At 53.1% G+C, this 20,036-nt stretch overlaps 1 protein-coding gene across 12 annotated transcripts in view; it reads left to right on the top strand.

Moving 5' to 3' along the window:
- PLEKHA6 (pleckstrin homology domain containing A6) overlaps positions 1–20,036 on the top strand; it is a 136,538-nt gene that overhangs the window by 94,328 nt on the left and 22,174 nt on the right. For 5 of the 12 annotated variants that reach the window (XM_045841589.1, XM_045841596.1, XM_045841597.1 and 2 more), the window contains 9 exons: positions 360–474; positions 5,204–5,308; positions 5,996–6,068; positions 8,558–8,658; positions 12,057–12,259; positions 13,702–14,253; positions 15,359–15,848; positions 16,340–16,426; positions 17,483–17,536. In XM_045841589.1, coding sequence (XP_045697545.1) covers positions 360–474; positions 5,204–5,308; positions 5,996–6,068; positions 8,558–8,658; positions 12,057–12,259; positions 13,702–14,253; positions 15,359–15,848; positions 16,340–16,426; positions 17,483–17,536 — 1,780 coding nt within the window. The remainder of the gene's footprint in view (positions 1–359; positions 475–5,203; positions 5,309–5,995; positions 6,069–8,557; positions 8,659–12,056; positions 12,260–13,701; positions 14,254–15,358; positions 15,849–16,339; positions 16,427–17,482; positions 17,537–20,036) is intronic. The other 7 variants (XM_045841593.1, XM_045841592.1, XM_045841587.1 and 4 more) reach the window with 5 other exon arrangements.

The following is a 20,036-nucleotide window of genomic DNA, read 5'->3' as shown; positions in this document are numbered from 1 at the left end:
CAAGTGCTGCTTCCACTCGCTCTGGATCTTGGCTCAGCGGAAGAAAGGAAAAAGATAATTAGATGACTCTCACAGTGCACTGGGCTATTGTGTATTTTAAATTAAAAGGAAAAGGAGTCCAGAGTCCTACGGTTGAGCTTTTTAAAATAAACTTATAGGAAAGAGGAAACAGTCAGGATTACTGGCATACAATCTCAGAAGAGCAGAGGGAGCAGTAAGCTGACCTCCTGATGGCACTCAGGGTCTAATTTTGTGCTGATGTTGGAACAGTGGGTGGCAGGGTGGGAAAGGGAGGGCGGCTTCCACTGTTTCTTGGTTCTGAATAGCTCTTTCTTCTCTTCTGGTCAACCTGAAATCAGATCGGCTTTGGACATGTCCAATAAAGCAGGTGGGAAACGCCCGGCTACCACCAACAGTGACGTATCCAACCACAACATGGTGTCTGAGGTCCCTCCAGAGAGGCCCAGCGTCCGGGTGAGTCCAGCCTCCGAGGCAGGCTGTCGGTCAGCAATCCTAGGAAACATATTGGCCCATCCAGCTGTGTCTGCAGGCTCCAAAGAGCAGGCGAGGTACTCAGACTAGAACCTCATAGACAATCAACATCTAGACGCAGGGTTCTCAGCCTCGGTGCTATTAGCATTTTGTGTTGGATAATTCTTTGCAGTGGGGGGTTACTCATGATAGGCTGCTGAGCAGCCTCCTTGGCCTCTACCCACTAGATGCCGGTAAAACCCGCCTGGTGACAATCAAAAGTGTCTCCAGGTATGGTCAGATGTTTCCTGTGAAATAAAATTGTTCCACCCCCTTTGAGAACCACCAATCTGGAGGACAGTGAAAGAAGAATAATAACTCATGAAGTACATGACAGCTGAGAGCTCAGAAAGGGAGGAGGAGGGAAGAGGGTCCCAGGAGGAAGAAGTAATCTGGAGAACGATGTTGCCAAGGGGTCGGTATGACAAGGTCTCACTTAGATGAGAGCGTCCAGGGGGTTAAACAGCACTGTGGCAACTGGACGCCTGACTGGGGCAGTCCAGTGGTGTGATGAGGGTAGAAGACAAACCAGAGAGGGCTGAAGAGGAGGTGGGGGTGAGGGTGGGGGGAGATGTAGACACACTGGAGAGAAGAAACTGTTCTAAGAAACTAGATGACCAGCGGTGGTCTGGTCGTGCAGTGGAGTGCTCTCCGAAAACCAAATGGACTAGAACTCTGTGTGTTAACAAGGATAAACTTGAAAACATAATGGTGAGTAAAAAGCAAGTTGCAGACTATGAAAAATATATTATTTATGTAAAATGTACAAACATGAAAAGCAATACTACATATTTATAGGTAACTATGAAGTACAAGCATATAACCATGGACAGGCTGGCTAATTTTGGGTCAGTGGTTGCCTCTAGGGAGGAAGGAAAGGTAATGAGGTTGCAGAGGGCCTCAAAGGGCGTTTCGGGTCTATTTGCTATGTTTTATTAGGGAAAAAAATTAATACATGGTGGTAATTTATTCCATACTTTTCTAAATGTTTGAAACATTTCAAAAAAATACTTTTAAAGAAACTTGGCTGTTGAAGGGAATGAGGGGCAGAGGGTGGAAGCTAGAAAGATATGCAAGATGGAGGTAGTTTTCTTTGTCCATTTTGTTTTGTTTCAAGATGTTAGAAGCAGGGGTGGAATGGCCCAGTGGATAGGTTCAGGAGAAAGGGGTTAGCCAGTGAGTCACAATTCTGTGGAGACCAGAGTCAGATGCAGAGGTGCTGTAAGCCGGGACAGGGAAGAGATGCTCTTTCCGAGACTGCATTAAAAAAAAAAAAGGCATTAGAAGTGCGGGAGGGCAGGGAGTGGCTCTACGAAATTAAAGGCATCCCCACCTGTCATCCTCAGCTTTTTCTGGGAAGTAGCAGGGAGGGTCGTGTGCTGAGAAGAGCTGGGTGGGTGGGGAGGCACTGGAGATTTGAGGATATGCCGAAGGTTTGGAGAGCAGGAACAGTGGTCAACAAGGGACATATGAACGATTACTCTATAGGGTGAAAAGGTCATCTGAGGTCATGGACTCAATCTGTGTGGCTCCAGTCCCCAGGTGTGTGGATTTCCTCCAGCAATGCTCATAGTCTAGCTGTGGAAGCAGGGAAGGCAGGTGGTCGAATTGACCTAAAGCCGAGGGTTGCTAGGGAGCAGTGACATAAAGACAAGGAGGCTGGAGTATGGAGGGTTGGCAGGAGATTAGCTGGGGTGGTGAACTATGGGGAGCAGCCTCTAGGCTGCCCTGAGGAGGTTATGACAGTGATGGACTGAGAGGAAAGGCAAGGATTTGGGGACTTGCTTATTGTTAGACTTCAGATGGCTAATCTCAGCCATATATGTGGGATTTTACAAGTAAAGTTTGGAAAATGGTTTTATTTCCTAGTTTTGGGGTACTTTATAATAAAGCCTAATTTCTTCTTTTCTTCCTTCTACAAGTATTTAGCATGCTTCATATAGCCAGATCTCTTGCTGGGCTCTGGCAATAAAGAGATAAACGTTCCTTTCTGTGAAGAGCTCACAGTCTAGTGAAGGGAATGGAAGGCTAGGACAGTTTTAGACTATAACTTTCAGACTATAAGAGTGGATGGAGAGGAGGGAGCAGCTAACTGTTCTTGCAGGGGCAGGGGCAGCAGTTGGCAGGTTTTGTGGAGTAGTGGGTCTGCACTAGGCTTTAAAGAATGAATTGGGATTTGTTGATAAGGGGCCTGGGGCTCTCCCTCCTCGTGTGGAAGAGCAAGGGAACCAAGGAATTGGGTGCAGGAGAGAAGCATAGGCATTAGGCATGACCAGGGGTCAGTTAGGCCTGTCTGCTAACACGGCAGAAGGTAGGTGATGGGCTCTTCCAGGTCTTGTAGACCTGCCTTTGTGTGCTGTGCTGAGTAATTTGAATTCACTGCTAAGTGATAAGTGGTAGTGAGAGTGATGGGATTATACTGTGTTTTAGAAAGGTAACCTTAATTCATGGCAGAGGCTGGACAGAGGAGATGACAACCTGTGAGGCAACAAGTGGAATTTGAGGACTTTTAGGCAGATGGACTCCTTAGTCCTGCATAAGTGATTGTATAAAGGAGTGGAGGGGACAGCGTGCGGCAGTTTGGAGCGCTGGTCTGGGTGGCTGGGAGGACTGTGCCATTCACCAGGAGCAGAGACATTGGAGAGCAGGTTTGGTTAGAAAGAGGATGAGTTTGGTTCTGTACTTTTCTTAATCTTGTGTGGATAACCAGTTGCCAAATGAACTGGGGCTAGGAGAGACGTCTTAGATATAGGTTAGGGAATTGCCAGCATATTGCTGGTAGGGGAGGTTATACGGGCACAATGTATAATGATATGAACAGGAGTAAAAGGATAAAAGTTTGGTTGAGCTCCACCAGCACTCAGGTAGAGGGAAGGGAGAGGAGGAAAGGCCACAGATGGAGGTATTGAAAAGGACAAAGAGCATCACAGAGACCAAAAGAAGAGTCTCAGGAAGGACAGTACGACTGATACTGTCCAGTGCTTTAGAGTTGTCAGGGACTGCACACGCTTGCTTCAATGTCATCGCAAGAGCCATTTCAGACAAGAGGTGGAGGAGGGTTAGGAGTGAATGGGAGGAGAGAAATCAGGACTCTTCCCAGGAGCCTATTTCTGAAGAGAAAGAGGGAAGGGAGGGAAGGTGTTACCTGACATCAGGCAGGGTTAAGGGGGCATTTAGGGGTATGAAGGGCGAGGGGGAGATAGAGAGACAAGACAGAGAGAGAGAGGCAGACAGATGCTTTAAGATGGAGCTACCTGAGCATGTTTGTGGAGAAGCTGCCAGTGGAGAAGGAAAAGTGGAAGACAGAACTGAGAGGAGATTATGATTAATGGAGCAAAGCCTCAGAGGAGACGGTGGATTGGGCGTGTTAGCCTTAGAAAGGATGGCAACTTTTTTTTTTTTTTGACATTGGAGGGAAAGAGACAAAGACAGGTAAGGACAATAATTTTCTGGGTAAAAGGGTGTGAAATTGAGGGAGTGCGTGTCTGATAACATCAATTTTCTCTGTAGAAGAGGATCCAGGCCCATTGCAGGGAGGGCAGAGGGAGAAATTGCAGGGCTGGGGGGACAGTGGGGGTGCAGAATGGAGGTGCCATCTGGGGCTGAGCCCAGCTGGGGTTGGGGACTGTGGATCTGCAGTGGCCTCATCTGTATCACGCACGATTTTTCAGCCGCAGCCATAATCTGGCTGAGTGGAGGGAGGATAGATAACTGTGACTATCTGGGATTTTGAGTTTTAGAGAAGATCAGGCAGAAAGACAGCAGAAAGAGGGTGCAGTTGATCTACTTTACCAAGGGCCCTACACTTTGTAGAGAAATAACTAAAACCATGAGGTGGCTGATGGAAAGAAAGGGAAGAATTGAGGAGCTGGGGGTCCCAGTGGAGTGAGAAAGCCCAAAGAATGGGATGTTGTGGTCAGAAAATGGGAATATTAGAATTGAAGATGTTAGCGATGAAGAGGCTCTGGTGCTAACCAGGTCTAATGTGCGGCCATGGGAGACAGTGCTGGGTGGCAGTGGAGGATTCTGAGTTGAGGACATCAAGGTCATATAAAGTTAAGGCATCAGATGGGTCATTTTAAAGAACAGTGCCCTACGGATGGCAAAACTGAATGAAAAGGGTGACTGGCTCTGCAAGAATGCTCGAGAAGCTGAGAGTGATGAGAAGGACTCCATGGTGGAAGGTCCATCTGCCTCTGGTGACTCAGGAAAGAGGGGCCGTTGCCGGAAGTGGAGGAACGGCAGGGCCCCCACGCGATGAGGAGCTGGAGCACGCGTGGGTGCTCCCTCCTGGCCGGGGTGGGGTGAGCGTGTGTGGGGACGAACAGGATTCTGAGGGGACGGTGATGCAGGAGTAAGGACAGCAAAAGAAGGGTAGGCTGGGAGTGAAATGAAAAGTCTTATTTTCTCTTCAAGAAAACCCCCAAGCCCCCACTGCTGTCAGGCAGGCAGGATTATTCTTTTTGAACCCTATTTTAGAAATCAGAGAAAGAATCAAAGACTTAGGAGGATGTGCTCTTGACTTAGTAACAGATCCAAGATTCACACGTGGGTCTGTCAGCGTGAGGGCACCTTGGGGTGACCCCAGAGAGGTACAGCCGCTCCCCTGGTCAGTGGAACAGGAAACAGGAGAGGGACAAAGTCAGGCCGGCTTCTCTCTGTGCCTCCCTAGGCCACCCGGACGTCCCGCAAGGCCATTGCCTTTGGCAAACGCTCACACTCCATGAAGCGAAACCCCAATGCCCCTGTCACCAAGGCAGGCTGGCTCTTCAAACAGGTGAGACCCCCTCTGCCATTCCGCCCCCATGCCCAGCACTTTCCCCTTGTAGCACTGTGAATCCTCTGTGGTTACTATAGTCCACATCTATTGTGGGGTGTCCTCCCATTCCTCGTTTGATATATCTTTGTGAATGAATCTTCTAATTTTATGAAAGCTCAGAGAAGTCAAGTATCATCCCAAAATCACACAGAACAATTAGTGCCATATTTGGGAATCCAGCTAGATCTCCTAATAGACAGATACAGTGGTTTTGAAATATGCTGGGTGACCTACCCAATTGGAGCAACCTAATGGCTCATCCTCAGCTGGTCCCTCTTGCTATGGAAAGGGGGGTGGTGGCAGTGTCTCCTTGAAATCTAGGGTCCGGCAGTTCTCCCCTCAGCCTTGCCACTGTCCCTGCCTGCCCTCTGCTCTATCATTCTGGCTCATCTTTTGCCCTTTTAATCTTCCCCATAGGGGAAGGCACTGAGGCCAAGGATGACAGAACTGAAGGTCACTGGCAGTAATCCAATGTCAGGTTCCTGCATCTGGGGACTCAAGGGGGTTGCTGCCACTTGTTAGTGGCTGAGCTCTAACCAGAGGCAGGATATCCCTGTAGTTAGTGCAGCACTTTTCCTATCACATCCCAGTCTCCCTCGTGCCCAGCTCACAGCCCCCGTCTGTCTCTGTCCACCTGCCCTGCAGGCCAGCTCTGGCGTCAAGCAGTGGAACAAGCGCTGGTTCGTCCTGGTGGATCGCTGCCTCTTCTACTATAAAGGTGAGTTTGCCCCTAGGCCAGTGGGGGCAAGAGTGCCCACTGCTCTCTCGCATTCTGCCAGGTCACTGGGCTCTGCTTTGGATGGACTCTGGGGGAGGATGGATCTCTACCCTGCAGTCTCCAGCACCAGTGGGGTGTCACCATGGGGTAAAAACAAAGCTCACTTGCCCATGCATTCACTCACTTACATTCAATATTTACCAAGTGCCTACTGCTTTTCAAGCAGAGTTCTAGGCCCTGATTGGAGATAGAGAGGGTGAACTGGACAGTCCTATGACAGATGGTGAAGCCCGGGGGAGAAGAAGGGGAAAGAGAAGAAGGTCCCTAGTCACTATTAGCAGGTCACCTACTAACTGGGGCCTGTATGCTGGTCTTCCTCCTGTTCCATGGGATGCACGATCCGATGTGTGAAGACAGCAATTTTTGTCCATTTTGTTCACTGCTGTATCCTCAGAGCCTACAGCCATGCATGGCACATAGTAGGTGTTCCATCCATGTGGAATAAATGAATGTCCCTGGTGTCTGCCCTTGTTGCACACCCAACGCTCACTCCTGACCCTCTCCAAGAAAGGAGGGCAAAGATCTGATGACATTGGTGCAGCAATGTCATCTCTAGGAAGTTCTTTTTAAAATGCACATAGCAAAATTGTGTCAGGGGGGCACAGGGGACTAGTGAGGGTGATGACAGTGGCAATGCCGTCACACAGACGTGGGGCACTGGGTAGAGTCGGGTGAAATGACTTGGCAGTAGGGGAGACTGTTCCCTTTCTTTCCCTCAATGTTCTCCAAGCCCTCCATGCCCCGGGCACGGCAGAGCCTGGTCTTCTCTGGGCCTTCCTGGAGCAATTCAGTGAATCATTAACTTTGGCAAACAGAGGTCGTTCCCCGTGACACCCCCACCCCCACCACGCTGCTGTTCCTGTGCCCTGAGTTGCTGCCACCTGAACTCTGAGGGGAAAAATCAGGAAGGGGCTGCATATATAGGGTCCAGCCATAGAGGAAACCCCAAGATTTGGGGAGGAGCGTCTGCCCAGCCTGGGCCTCTGGGATAGGGGGCTGCTCTGCAGCCAGAGTATGGACAAAGTTGGGGAAGAGCCAGGCTCTCCTCACAGGAGAGACTCCAGGCATGAGGGCAGACCCTTAAAGTTGCGCACTTCAAGGGACACTGCTGCGGGGCCACTGATCTCTGAGAGATGCTGTTGGGAGAGCCCCTGAACACAGGCCTGGACAGTATCAGGCAGAGGCCCACCTCCTCCAGGGGCCTACAGCCTCTGTTTTCCTAAAGAAATCTGGGTCTCTAGTCCTGGGATCTCCTGCTCCTTAGGTTTAGCCCCTCTCTGGGTACCACCCTGAGGCCGGCACAGGAAGCTGGATGTTGGGTCAAATATCTTGTGCAAGTGATGAGTAAGAGGAAAAAGAACTAGTGGAGTTTATAAATCCTATCCGAGAGTTTTACAGGGTCTCCTGCCCAGGGAATACAGAGCAATCCTGGGCAAGTATGGAGGGTCTTACCATGGCCTCGTGGCGGCCCACTTCCTGTCCCACAGAACACCCCTGCCCGTTCGCGTCTCCCGCTGACAGCTGGTGGCCCGACTAGCTAATCCATCAGGCTGCTTTGGAGGTTCAGGATGAATTATGTAATAGCCCAATTGTTAGCCTGATCCAGGGGCCTGAGGGCCAGGAGGCCATGCAGGGGCAGGTCTTCCCCGAGGCGTGGGCCTGGGAGCGCGGGGGGTGGGGGTGGGGTGGGGGGGTCGGGGGGTGTCTACATCAGGAGAGGACAAAGCAAGCTGCAGGGTGCCTGGGAGAACCTTAGGAACAGTTACCCAGAGGAGCCAGAGCCGAAGAGGAGACTGTCCACTCTCCCATGCCCCATCCTGGTATCCTGCTATGTGTATGGCTGTCAGAATTGTCTTGTGTTGGACGGGCACTATGCACAGTGGAGTGGTTAAGAGTGATAGCTTGGGAGTCAGACTCCTTGGGTTCAAAGACCAGCCCACCACTTTGAAACCTTGGACAAATTACTTACCCTCCCTGTGTCTCAGTTTCCCAACCTATAAAATGGGGGTAATAACAGAACTTGGTCAGAGGATTGTGGAGAGCGTCAAGTCCATGAAGGCATTTTACTCAGAACAGAGTCCGATGTAGACTGAACACTCCAAAACAGTAGCTCTAACTGATTTGCTAACTGGTGGGCCAGAATGTCAGCTTCCTGAGGGCGGGACTACTTGCCTCTCATTCACTTCTAGACAGGTCTAGAGCGTGTCCGCAGAGCCGCCACGTGCCCCAGTGCCCTACCTCCAGGGAGTGTGCCTCTTGGTGTTGTGCAGAGCACACCCTGTGTGGTGGTGTTTGGTGGCCCTGAGTGCCTAATAGTAAGTGAGCGACAAAGATTTATTCCAACTTATCACAACAGAGCTGACGTGCTCCTCTCCCCTCTCCCCCTGCAAGTGCACACACATCTCACCTGGGCCTCTGTTTCCTGGCAGATGAGAAGGAGGAGAGCGTCCTGGGCAGCATCCCCCTCCTGAGCTTCCGGGTGGCCGCCGTGCAGCCCTCAGACAACATCAGCCGAAAACACACCTTTAAGGTCAGTTGGCCTTCCTCTCCCAGGCCAGATGGAGGAGGGAGGCCTGTTCTTCCAGAGCATAAGGGGACGGAGAAGGGTCAAGAGCCACCTCCCACAGGAGTCTGAAGTGGCGGCAGAGGGAGGGAGTGGGCGGTGGCCCTTGGACTCAGTGCAGGCTGTCCTAAGGCTAAGGTGAGGCCGTGCCGGGACCCCTTCCTGTTTCCTGCGGGGTTGGGTGGGCGATTCTCCCCAGGGTGGACCAGTAGGGATGTGCTTCACTGGTACCACAGTTTTTTCCAGGGGTGGCAGGAGGAGTGCATCAGCCCTGTTGGGATGTAGATCAGTAAATGTAGCCCAGTTAATTCCTGAGCCTGTGCACCCTCTGCCCTGTGGCCTGGCACCTGGGAGCCCTTCGTAGCAGAGGCGGGAGCTATAGGCTGGAGGGGCTGAGGTGCTTTCTGGAAACCTAGATCCACAGTCAAACTCACTCAAATTTCAATCTCTAGAGAAAATTAGGACTTGAGTTTCATTACAAGCAAGAGAAGCAAACCTCGTGTAGACATGTCGAGAGAGCGGGTATGCAGGAAGATGGGCCTCACCGGCCTGCTCACCGTGCTGCCCACCCCCCCCCCCCCGCCCCGGGCCCCCCCGCCCACAGCCCTCGGGATCCACCCATCAGGGGCTGCAGCTGGCTCATCCTAGGCAGTGTATTTTTACATTTAAAAATTAATGACCTATTAAAAATGATAAAAATCCCAGGCTCTTTTTGTATTTTATGATGTAAAGACCCTAGGTTCCCTTTCATTTTCCACATACGGAATTCTGATGTTGCCCATGCCCTTTCTTAGCACAAAGCCCCTCTCTGCAAAGGAGAGTCGCTGTCCAAGGGCCTGAAAACCCCAGGCAGTGGCGTTGGCGTTGGACCGTAGGGCCTGCAGGCCACCCAGGGTCAGTGCTCAGAGACTGACTGCCCTTTTCTGTCCTTTGGCCTCTGGTCACCTAGCCACAGAGAAGAGGTGGGCAGCACACACAGGTGCTGCTCTGGGAACAAGGAGGGACTTCTTTGGCACATAATTAGTTTCCAGCCTCCCGGGTCCTGTCTGCCAGAGGTGTGAACAGAATGAACAATTAATAAAACTCTGGCTCCAGGGAGCCGGGTTCTAGCTGGGGAAATAGGAACAGGCTGTTTAACCAACAACAAAACCCTGCTATACACAGACACACACACACCCACACAAGCAGACGGCCTGTCTCACCCTCCCTTCCAGACCTGTGCAGACACAGGCGCACTGCAGCGTGTGGCTCAGCAGGCATCAGATGACACCGATGACTGACACCCACCCACCCTAAACCCCAGGCTTTACTTCTGTGCCTGTTAGCCCCTCTCTTCCTTCCCCGTCCCCGAGGCGCTCACTGCCCCTTTAAGCCAACTCAGAGAGCTGTGCTCAGTGGCCACAAAGGGCTCCAATTGTGGCTATTCAGAGGCCCTTCCCCAGGGAAGGGAGGGTTGCTGAGACAGATGGGAGGCTTGTCCTGCTGTGGCCACCAAGCGAGACTCTTGGATGACTGGTAATGAGCCCGGACTGTTCCTGCCCAGCCTACTGCTGAATGCTTTAACCTCTTCCTACCCCAGCCCCTTGGGGGCTCAGTGGCCTTCACCCTGCCGGGGCACCTCCCTCAACTCTCTGGTCCCCCTTCCTGGTTCCAGGCTGCTTTTCCCTCCCGGCTCCCCTCCAGGGGCCCTGTCTTCCCCAGGCCCTCTGCCTTCCCCCATCGCCAGCGGTTGTTCCCAGGCCTTTGCTCCCTCCTGTTTCCCCGTGGGCATGTTGTGTCCTCCAGCTTAGCCGTGAGGCCTTCAAGTGCAAAGAGCCTGTCTTTGCTTTCCTTGTGCCTGGTGCCCAGAGCAGTGCTCTGCACTCACAGAGGCTTGTGAGATGCTTAGCAAATCAGCTCATTCGCTCCCGACTCCGACTGGCCCCAGGACACACCCAGAGTCCCCATGTGTCTCCCCTCTACCCTGGCTCTGTCCTCCACCACAGGAGGCTGGCCTGAGCCCTGGTCTCCATACCCCTGTGCAGTTCCAGCCTCCAGACACCGCCTTACAGCTCTCGGCTTCTCCTCAGCACCTCCGTGCTGGGCCCCCTGCTGGAGGGTGGGGACCGGCAGGATCCAGAGGAAGGAGGCCTCCCTCTGTCCATAGAGAAGGAAGACTAGCCTCAGTGCGAAAGGGCTCCTGCAGGGGAAGTCCCATGCAGGGGAACGTGGCTACAGCGGAGTGAAGGTCCGGCCAGGACAGCATTTGGAGGGTGTGGGTTTAGTGCTGCTGCTCAGGAGAGCCCTGGGGCTTGTTCTGAGAAGACCTGTCCTCTCTGCTTTCAATCCCCAGAGACCCAGGATTTAGCACCCAAGGGGTCAGAGGCCAAAGTGAGGTTCCCATCTGAGACTCTTGATCATTTTTGGATCTGTTATGCTGGGTGGGCTAAACACGCTTTCCCTGGAAGATTGAGGGTCTCACTTAGGGGATGTGCTGAGGTCCCAGAAAGAAACCTAGCTCGGGAGGATCTCCTCCCTGTGGCCTAAGAATCTTTAGTTTCACTAGGTAGACCCCTCCCCATTAATAGACGTGTGCATTAAGGCCAGAGATGGTCAGGAGCAGAGCTAGCATTAGTGCTGGGATTCCCTGACTTCTCTCCACCACCAGCCCAAATTCCCTTGGTGCAAGCTGTCCACTCCCCTCCCTGGTGGGCAGATCGGGCATTGCTGGGTGCTGTTGTCCCGATGACACCACTAGAAGGGGATGGTTTGACTAGCTCCTCACTTTCGTCTGCTTCTCAACATTCCTGCCATGTCGTCTCCTGTCTCTCCCTCTGGTGATTGATTGACCTGTTCTCTGCTTCTCCTTCTTCTGACTGCGTGAGGACCCCTCCTCTGGACAGGAGCTCTCTCCTGGGTTCCCGCCTGCCGCACCTGCTCGCGGCCGCCAACTAGGTAGCGTGCTCTGACCACCTGTGCATGCCCCTTGCATGCCACAAGAGGGAGACCTGGCTGTCTCTGTGCAGAACAGACAGCACTAGCTTCTCAGAGGCCGAGAGATTGGCCTGTGCTGGGGGCATCTCTCCCAGACATTCGGTAATTGCCCCTCAAATCAAAGACAGAATTTGATAGGGGAGTGGGTGTGGTAATTGTCCCTCCTGCTTATAATCACCTCAGGTGGGGCAGGTAAAGTTACCTGGGCTGCCCTGTGGTGTCCAGGGAGCTGGCCAAGGCAGGTTCCTGAGCGCCAGCCGGAGCACTTGGTGTACGTGCAGGCTACCCACCTCACGTTACTCCTAAGCTCCATGTGGGAAAAAGTGCTGCAGGTCAAGGGAGTGGCCTTCCTGACCACCTGTTCTGTGGGCATGGGTGTCTTCTCCCTACAGGTGACCGTGTGCTGGGTGGACGAGGCCGGGGCCGGTTCCACGCACTGCCTCTCCCCACAGGCTGAGCATGCTGGGGTTCGCACCTACTTCTTCAGTGCTGAGAGCCCTGAGGAGCAGGAGGCCTGGATCCAGGCCATGGGGGAGGCAGCCCGAGTGCAGATCCCCCCAGCCCAGAAGTCCGTGCCCCAAGCTGTGCGTCACAAGTGAGTGCCAGGGTCTGGGCCCGGGGTGGGGAGTGCTAAGGAAAAAGGAAGCAGGAGGCAGTGCTGTGCTCTGTGCCGTCACTGAACCCAGTGTGCTGTCTTGAATTGCTGAGAGCATGTCTGACTGAGTGATTTCAGACCTGGTATTCTCTTCCCCTGACCGCTCTTCGTCTTCTCTCTGAGCTGGCGGAGCCCCAGAGAGAAGCCAGGTTCCATGGGGGCCTGGCCAGGAGCCCAGGGCCGGGGTCATTTGTTCACTTTGTCTTGGCTGTGCATGTTAAGCACGCAGCCTTTGGAGGTAGGTGGGCTCAGGTTCAACTCCCAACTTGGTCACTTGCCCCGGTGCCACCTCAGTGTGACTTAACCGCCATGAACCTGAGTTTCCTTTCCTCAAAGATAGCAATTACCATCCTGACTCACAGGTCATTGTGAGGACTAAACAGTATGTAAAACGCTTGCTACGTCATAAATGCTGAGTGCGTGGCTGTGCCCAGCACTCCCTCGTCCGTAGTCTGGGGGTCTGTCTCTGCTTGAACTGGGAGCTGAGTATTGAGTTAGACATTGAAGGGGTTCCTAACGGGGATCCAGAAGGAGGTGTTAGAGTATCAACTCCAGGTCTAGTCACATGTCTTAGAAATGTTTACCAAGCAAGGTCTCAGCAAGGACACTTGAAGATGTTGACTTTGAGAAACTATAGGGAGAATACCTTCATGAGATTCCACTTTTGTTTCACCCAAGAGGCATATTTCCAGAAGGCTGCTCATTCGCTTCATAAATATTTACTCTAAATGGAAATGTATAAGGGACTCTGTCAGGTCTAGGAAAACTAGGGAGCAAAATTCTGACATGATCCTGCCTCGCAGAGCTGATGTTCCAACAAAAAGTTTGTCCTGGGAGAAGCTTGGTTTTGAGAAGGGAACTAGCATGTTTCTATGTCTGTGAAGTTTGAGGCACCGTCCCCTGTCCTGGCGCCTGCCGTGTTTGACCCCAGAGCAGTCCGGGGAGGGGAGGCATCATTATCCCCGTCCTTGCCGTCAAGGAGCCCTGGGCTCATGGAAGGTGAGGAACTTTCTGTGGGAGAGAGGGCTGACCTGTGACAAGCCTCTGGAGCTGGGACATCAAAGACGGTTGGTGTTGTGAAACCTTAGTGCAGTGTCTGCCAAGTTTGGGGGCTGTATCAGGGACAGACTGCACAGGAGACCTGGGCTTGGTGAGGCTAGTCTTGGCCACAGCTTGAAGGCTGGGCTAACAGCAGGTCAGCCGAAGGGAGTGGAGCGACCCGTGGGAGGAGACCTGGAGGGCAGAATGAGCGTGCCGTGCATAGGCAGAATCTGATGACTTTTTATAATTATAATAACTGGGAAACAGAACCGAAATGTATTAAATTCTGTTCCTACTGCTACCTTTCTGCCCAAACTTCTTTGCTCCTTTCTCCCTCCCAGTGTACCACCCCCTACCCAACTCCGTGCCGGGCTGGAGTCACTTACAACATCTCCCTTGCCACCCTGCAGCCAGGAGAAGCCAGACTCAGAAAACATCCCACCCAGCAAACACCTCCACCAGCCACCTCACAACAGCCTCCCCAAGCCTGAGCCAGAGGCCAAGACTCGAGGGGAGGGGGATGGCCGAGGCTGTGAGAAGGCAGAGAGGAGGCCTGAGAGGCCCGAAGTCCAGGGTGAGCCTCTGGTGAAAGTCAATGGCATCCAGGCTGGACTGGAACCAGCCTCAGAACCAGGCAGCCCTTACCCTGAGGGCCCAAGGGTCCCAGGGGGCAGGGAGCGGCCCACCCAGCCCAACGGCTGGCAGTATAGCTCCCCAAGCCGACCAGGGAGCACAGCTTTCCCGCCTCAGGACTCGGAGAGCGGGGGACACCGGCCAAGCTTCACCCCACACGCGAACCCCGACAAGATTGCCCAGCGCAAGAGCTCCATGAACCAGCTTCAGCAGTGGGTGAACCTGCGTCGGGGGGTGCTCCCACCTGAAGATCTTCGGAGGTGAGGCCTGGGGTAAAGCTGGGGTGTTGTCATGACTAAGGCTGGGTGGCGGGGGTAACATGAGAGGCACCCAGTTGGAAACCTTCTGGAAGCCAGACTGTGTTGGGAAACCAAGAAAACCCCAGGACTCCCAGCTTGCCCCAATCCTTTCCTGCCCTGTGGCTCTCCCTGCCCTTGATTTTGCTTTCTGTCTGCTTCCTCCAGAGGGAGGAACAGAGTGCCCAGTGTCTCTCCACAAGGGTGTTGGGTGGCCCCGGAAACAGGCTGGCGATCCTAGGGAGGGGCCTTAAAGTTGTTTCGGCCAGACATCTGTCCATCTGAGCCTCCACCCTCTTACAAACAACATCCTCTGTTCCGGTGTTTCTGCTAAGAGGAGACTCACTGATCAACTGCCAAGCCAACTCCATTTTTGAATGGCTCTAGTTGTTTGAAAGCCAATGTTTATAGGCAGTTTTTAAAAAGAGAAAAGAAGGAAAATGTTGCCACTCACTGATCCTAGTTCTGCCCTCTGTACCAATTTCCTCCTTTATCTGGTGACTCTGGCCTTCAGACATCTGAAGGGACTTACTGGGCCCTGGGGTCTGGGCAGCTCAGAACTGCAGGTAACAGCCTCGGGCAGGCTGCTCACTGCCCGCAGTCCGGCGCCCGGGGCCTCCGGCCTGCCCGGGGTGGGGTGCAGGGGAGTGCCTCCCTTCATAGGAGCCCCATAAGATCAGGGAAGCCACTGTTTGTCCCCCCTCTGCCCCTTTCCCCCAGGTGTCCGGCACTCTTGCTTTCTTCTGTTTGCCTCTCTGGGCAAGATCTGATAAATCAGTTCGCACTGAGATAGAGATGGCTAATAAGGCTTAAAGTTTCTCCCCGGGGGTATTTCATGTTAAAGAGGCAAAGATGGAAGCTCTGACGGGTGGACTTTTGGGCCTCAGGGAGCTGGTTGAGGGAGGAGCTCTGAGAATGGCTCTTCCACGAACCTCTGGGAACAAACCTGGTTCTCTGTGTGCTCACGAGGCCACTCCAGGCTGGGGGACTCCGAGGTGGGACTGGGGCCCCGAGGAGGGGTGGGGACGTGCCCACTCTGCCCAGCTCCTTACACTGTTCTCTCTCTCAGTCCCTCTAGGTTCTACCCCATGTCCCGCAGGGCCCCTGAGTATTATGGCCCCTACTCCTCCCAGTACCCCGACGATTACCAGTACTACCCACCAGGGGTGCGGCCGGACAGCATCTGCTCCATGCCTGCCTATGACCGGATCAGCCCGCCCTGGGCCCTGGAGGACAAGCGCCACTCCTTCCGCAACGGGTGCGGGTGGAAGGAGCCTGCCAGCTACGGACGGCAGGACGGCACCGTCTGGATCCCCAGCCCCTCCCGGCAGCCGGTCTATTTCGATGAGTTGGATGCTGCCTCTGGCTCCCTGCGCCGCCTGTCCTTGCGGTCCCACTCTGTGCCCCGCTCGCCCAGCCAGGGCTCCTACAGCCGCACCCGCATTTACTCCCCGGTCCGCTCACCCAGTGCCCGTTTTGAGCGGCTGCCACCTCGCAGTGAGGACATCTATGCTGACCCCACTGCCTACGTGATGAGGCGATCCATCAGCTCTCCCAAGGTGAGCTTCTACCTTCCTCATCCCCTGAAGTCCCCTCCTTCCTCATCCCCCGAGGTCCCTCAGAAGCCTGAGCCCATCTGCTGAGAGGAGGTGAAAGTGCAGCAGCATCTAGGACATGGGGACTCTGGGCTGTATGTCGACACAGCCAACAGCACTGCCCAGGGAGCCACTGGTCCGGTGGTCCCGCCCCCCAGGAGAGCTGCCCTGGGGGCCTTGCTTTGCCCACCATGTAGGAACCTTGCTTTCTGTGCCCATCACCAGATTATGCCAAGAACCTTAATTCTATATAAGAGAGCAGAGAAGATTCCGTGTTTTCTTGAGGACCTGAACAGATCACTGCTAGGATATTGCACTGGATAAATGCTGTCCATTTCAGTCTGGAGTCTGCTCTGGGACAGGATACAAATATCCCTAACCTTGAATTTCTGTTGGTGGGGAAGTCCTTGTCCCAGCCGGACCCCCTCACCTCTCCAATTCCCTTTCTCTTCCAGTATGATTACCTGGGAGACAGGCGGCCAGTCCCTGCAGGACTGTACCCCTACAACTACCCACCACCCCCCACGGTCCACGATAAGATGGTACGTCCTCTCCTCCCCCACCACAGCCCCTCAGCCCCTCAGCATCTGCTCCCAGGGAGGGCCTCTGGGCCCAATCCATGGCCCATCTGGTTTTTAGTCGCCTCTGGATACCTCCTTCCTCCCAGCCAGGACTCTAACCCCAACAGAGTTTGGTGCCAGTTACCCCTTCTCTGTGACACAGGGCAGAGAAGCAAGGACAAGAACTGGAAGCACGTAATGTCCTGACCCTCTGGACCTCAGGACAATCCTGCAGCATGCCGAGGGGCCTGCACAGGGCCTCAGGTCACGGGCTGGGAAGAAAGTCAGGCCAGAGCTCCCAACAGCAGGCATGGTCTAGCCTTTCCCCCTACGCTTCCGGTTTGTCCAGCCTGCAATGCCACTTTGGGGAAGGAGTCAGTGGCAGGACTGAGGAGGGAAAGATTTTCCATATTGTGTTTTTTCTTTTCCTCTCCCTCTCTACTGTGTTTCTTCCTGAAATTTGTTCTCGAGAATTTTTGTCTCCACCTGGAGAACTAGAGGCAGATGCCCGACTTGCGGAGCTGGGGAGACCCCCTGGAGCCCACAGGCAGAGTCCTTGTGCCAAAGGCCTGGTGCTGGCCCCTCTCCCTGCACAGCTCCCAGGGCCCAGGTGCAGGAGACCTTGGCCGGTGGGGTGGGCTGCCCTCAGTTCCCTCTCTCATCCTCCCCTGCCAGGGCCCAACTCCAGCCTTGACACACGGTAAATGCACCCATCCAGAAACAACAGATTTTCCCAGAAAACTTGAAACGCCTGCAGGGGTTGCTGACCAGGTTGCTTCAGTGGTGCCTTGCTCACTGGGGGAGGGCCAGGCCGACCAGGGAGCCTCGGAGTGGGGGCCCAAGTGTGTCTCCGGTGGAGGCTGCTCTGGGTGGTCCCACCCCTCGCCCCCACCCACCCTTCCCCAGAACTCCTCCAGGACAGTGAGGTGCTCTTCCTTGCCCAGCTGACTCTTAACTGCTTTGCTTCCTTTTTATTGTTTTCTTTTGTCCTGTTCCTGTTTGTGTGTGTTGCCGTTGGGCCTCGGGCTCTCCGGGTAGGATGAACTTTTAGACCTTCAGTTGCAAAGAAACCTAGAGTATTTGGATCAGCAGGTAGGCAGAGCTGGTGCTCCATCGCCACCCCGCCACCCCCTGTTCCTGCCCTGTCTCCTTGCTTCCCACCTCCTTCCCACCCCCTTATCGTCCATCCATTTGACAACCTTTGTTGGCACCACCGGGACACAACAAAGTGGCTTATATTTTGATTTGCGCCTTCACACCCCTTGTCTCCAAAGCTCTTTAGGGCAGCCGGGAGTTTCTCGGTGGGGGGCGGGAAATAAACGACCACATGCCACATGTATAATTAATGCTACCTCTTGTGTGTTAGGCCTACATGGAAATGCCCTCAGGGGACAGGCAGGAATTTGCATCTTTGCTGGAGACGGTGGCAGAGATGAGAGGGAGCTTCTTGCTTAGACCTTCAGTGCTAGGATTTTGTTAAGCACAAATCTGGGAGATTATCCTATCATACGCCACAGGTTCTTGTTAAACTCCACAGTTTATAAACTAAGGACTACACACCTGTGCAGCACCCCGTGACTTTAGACAGGCCCGGGTCAACATGCTGGGCATTTATCTGAGCACATACACCTATGTTCAGATCTGCGCTACAGATCATGGGGGTGCTGGCCACACACACACTGCCCTAGGGGGGGGCGGCCTGGGGTGGTGGTGAAAATCATGCCAGTAATGATGATAACAATGGCAGCAGCTGCCGTATGGGGTGCCTCCTCCCTGCTCCGTACTATTCTAAGCACTTTACAGAACCTAACTCATTTAATCTTTATAACAACCCTGCAAGGTGGGCACTTTGATTATCCCCATTTTATAACTGGTAAAATGAAAGCACAGAGAGGTTAGGAAACATGCCAAGGGCACACAGCCAGTGTGTGGCAGAGCTTGGAATATGATTCTGAGATTTTGACCTAGTTTACAGCCAAGGAAGCATCTAAAATATGAAGAAGCTGGGGTCAGGCCTCATCAGGATGGTTTTGTTCTCTCCAAGTTGTAGAAATCACCATGAACATGAAATCAGAGGATTTGGCTGTGACTGTTGGTGGTACTAGTCGCAGGCCATGTGACCAGCATCTCACTGGGCCTCCCTGTCTTTGTGCATTCATCCTTGTAACGAACTTGGGCACTGGAGGCACTGATATCTGTATTTTAGTCAACAGGGAAGGCACCCAGCCCTCAGGGTACTGCAGTTTAATTCCAGAAAGCAGCATGTGTTATCCAGTCCATGCAGGCGTCTGGTTGAGGACGCTAGTCCCGAGCAGGCCTGGATGCACCGATCCTCTCCCCTGCCCCAGTGGGAGCAGGCTCTGCTGTGCCTGGGAGTGGTGAGGGGCGGGGCTCTGTGCCCACGGCCTGAGCCAGGCTTTCCTCCCTGTGGCCCACCCACAGTGCCTGGCTGGTCCGCTATTCAGACGAGATCAGGTATGTTCAGGGTGATATGGCTGTAGGCAGGCCAGTTATTCAATTCAGACCGCAGTGACTTTTCTTGGGCTTCTGTTCCCCCAGAGGGGTGGGGCCCTTAGGCTGGGACCTTGAGAAATAACCTCTCAGAGGATCTCCTCCTAGATAAATAGATATTCTAGATATTCTTAAAAGGCAGTTTTATATGATAAGAGTCCAGAACATAAAGTCAGACATGGCACTTTAAAATGGCTCTGCCATTTACAAGAAATTTGTTTTCAATCTTGAAAATATCACTTAGCCTCTCTGGGCCTTTGTTTTCTCAATTATAAAATGAACATTGTGGAACCTGCCCTCTCGACCTCACAGGCGTGTTGGGAGACTCAAACAAGAATGACAGCATTTTGTCAGACACTGGCAACGAGTGGTAACTGCTGCTATGGTTATTCTATTGTTCTTTTCTTCCAGAACTCAATTTAAAATATTAACTAAGTACCTTTACTATGCGTAAGACACTAGGCCAGGTGCTTTTGTACAAGATCTCTAACATTTTGGAGAGACAGAAGATGGTACACAGGAATTCTTCTAGAGATGGGACCCAGATGGACTGGAAGATCCCCAAAGCCATGTCAGGGGTGGGAGCAAGCCAGGGACAGAACAGGAAGGGAAAAGAGCCTGCTTCTCTCCTTTATCACTTTAGATCCACTGGGTGGGGAAAGCGTGATATCAGGGGGGGGTCCAGGAAGAGCCTGGGCCTCCCCTGCCCTCTCACAGCCTGATGTGTTGGTAGATCTGCCTTGTTTTCCATCTGTACATACACCATACACACACACACACATCACACACGGGACACAGGTTGGACACAGGCAGCAGATGGAAGCATACACACATATGTACCACCATGCACAGTAAACACAATCTCACACACACAGGCCCCAAGAAGACAGGGATCAATTTGAGTTTCGACCCTTACAGAAAATGCAGTTGATGTCCTGTTGACTTCCAACTATTTCACAAAGACTCAACCTCACATCATAACTGCTCTTTTGAAAGCCTCTTAATTGACATTATATGCCATAGAAAAGTTTTCAATGAGGCTAACGAGATAGAAAAAACAGATCCTAGGACAGAAAGCCTT

Source organism: Phyllostomus hastatus, unplaced genomic scaffold (genome assembly GCF_019186645.2).
Source record: "Phyllostomus hastatus isolate PE091 unplaced genomic scaffold, TTU_PhHast_1.1 phas_contig_36, whole genome shotgun sequence".
NCBI classification, from domain to species: Eukaryota; Metazoa; Chordata; class Mammalia; order Chiroptera; family Phyllostomidae; genus Phyllostomus; species Phyllostomus hastatus.
The sequence above is the reverse complement of the archived record's forward strand: the minus strand, read 5'-3'. Positions and strand labels throughout refer to the sequence as shown.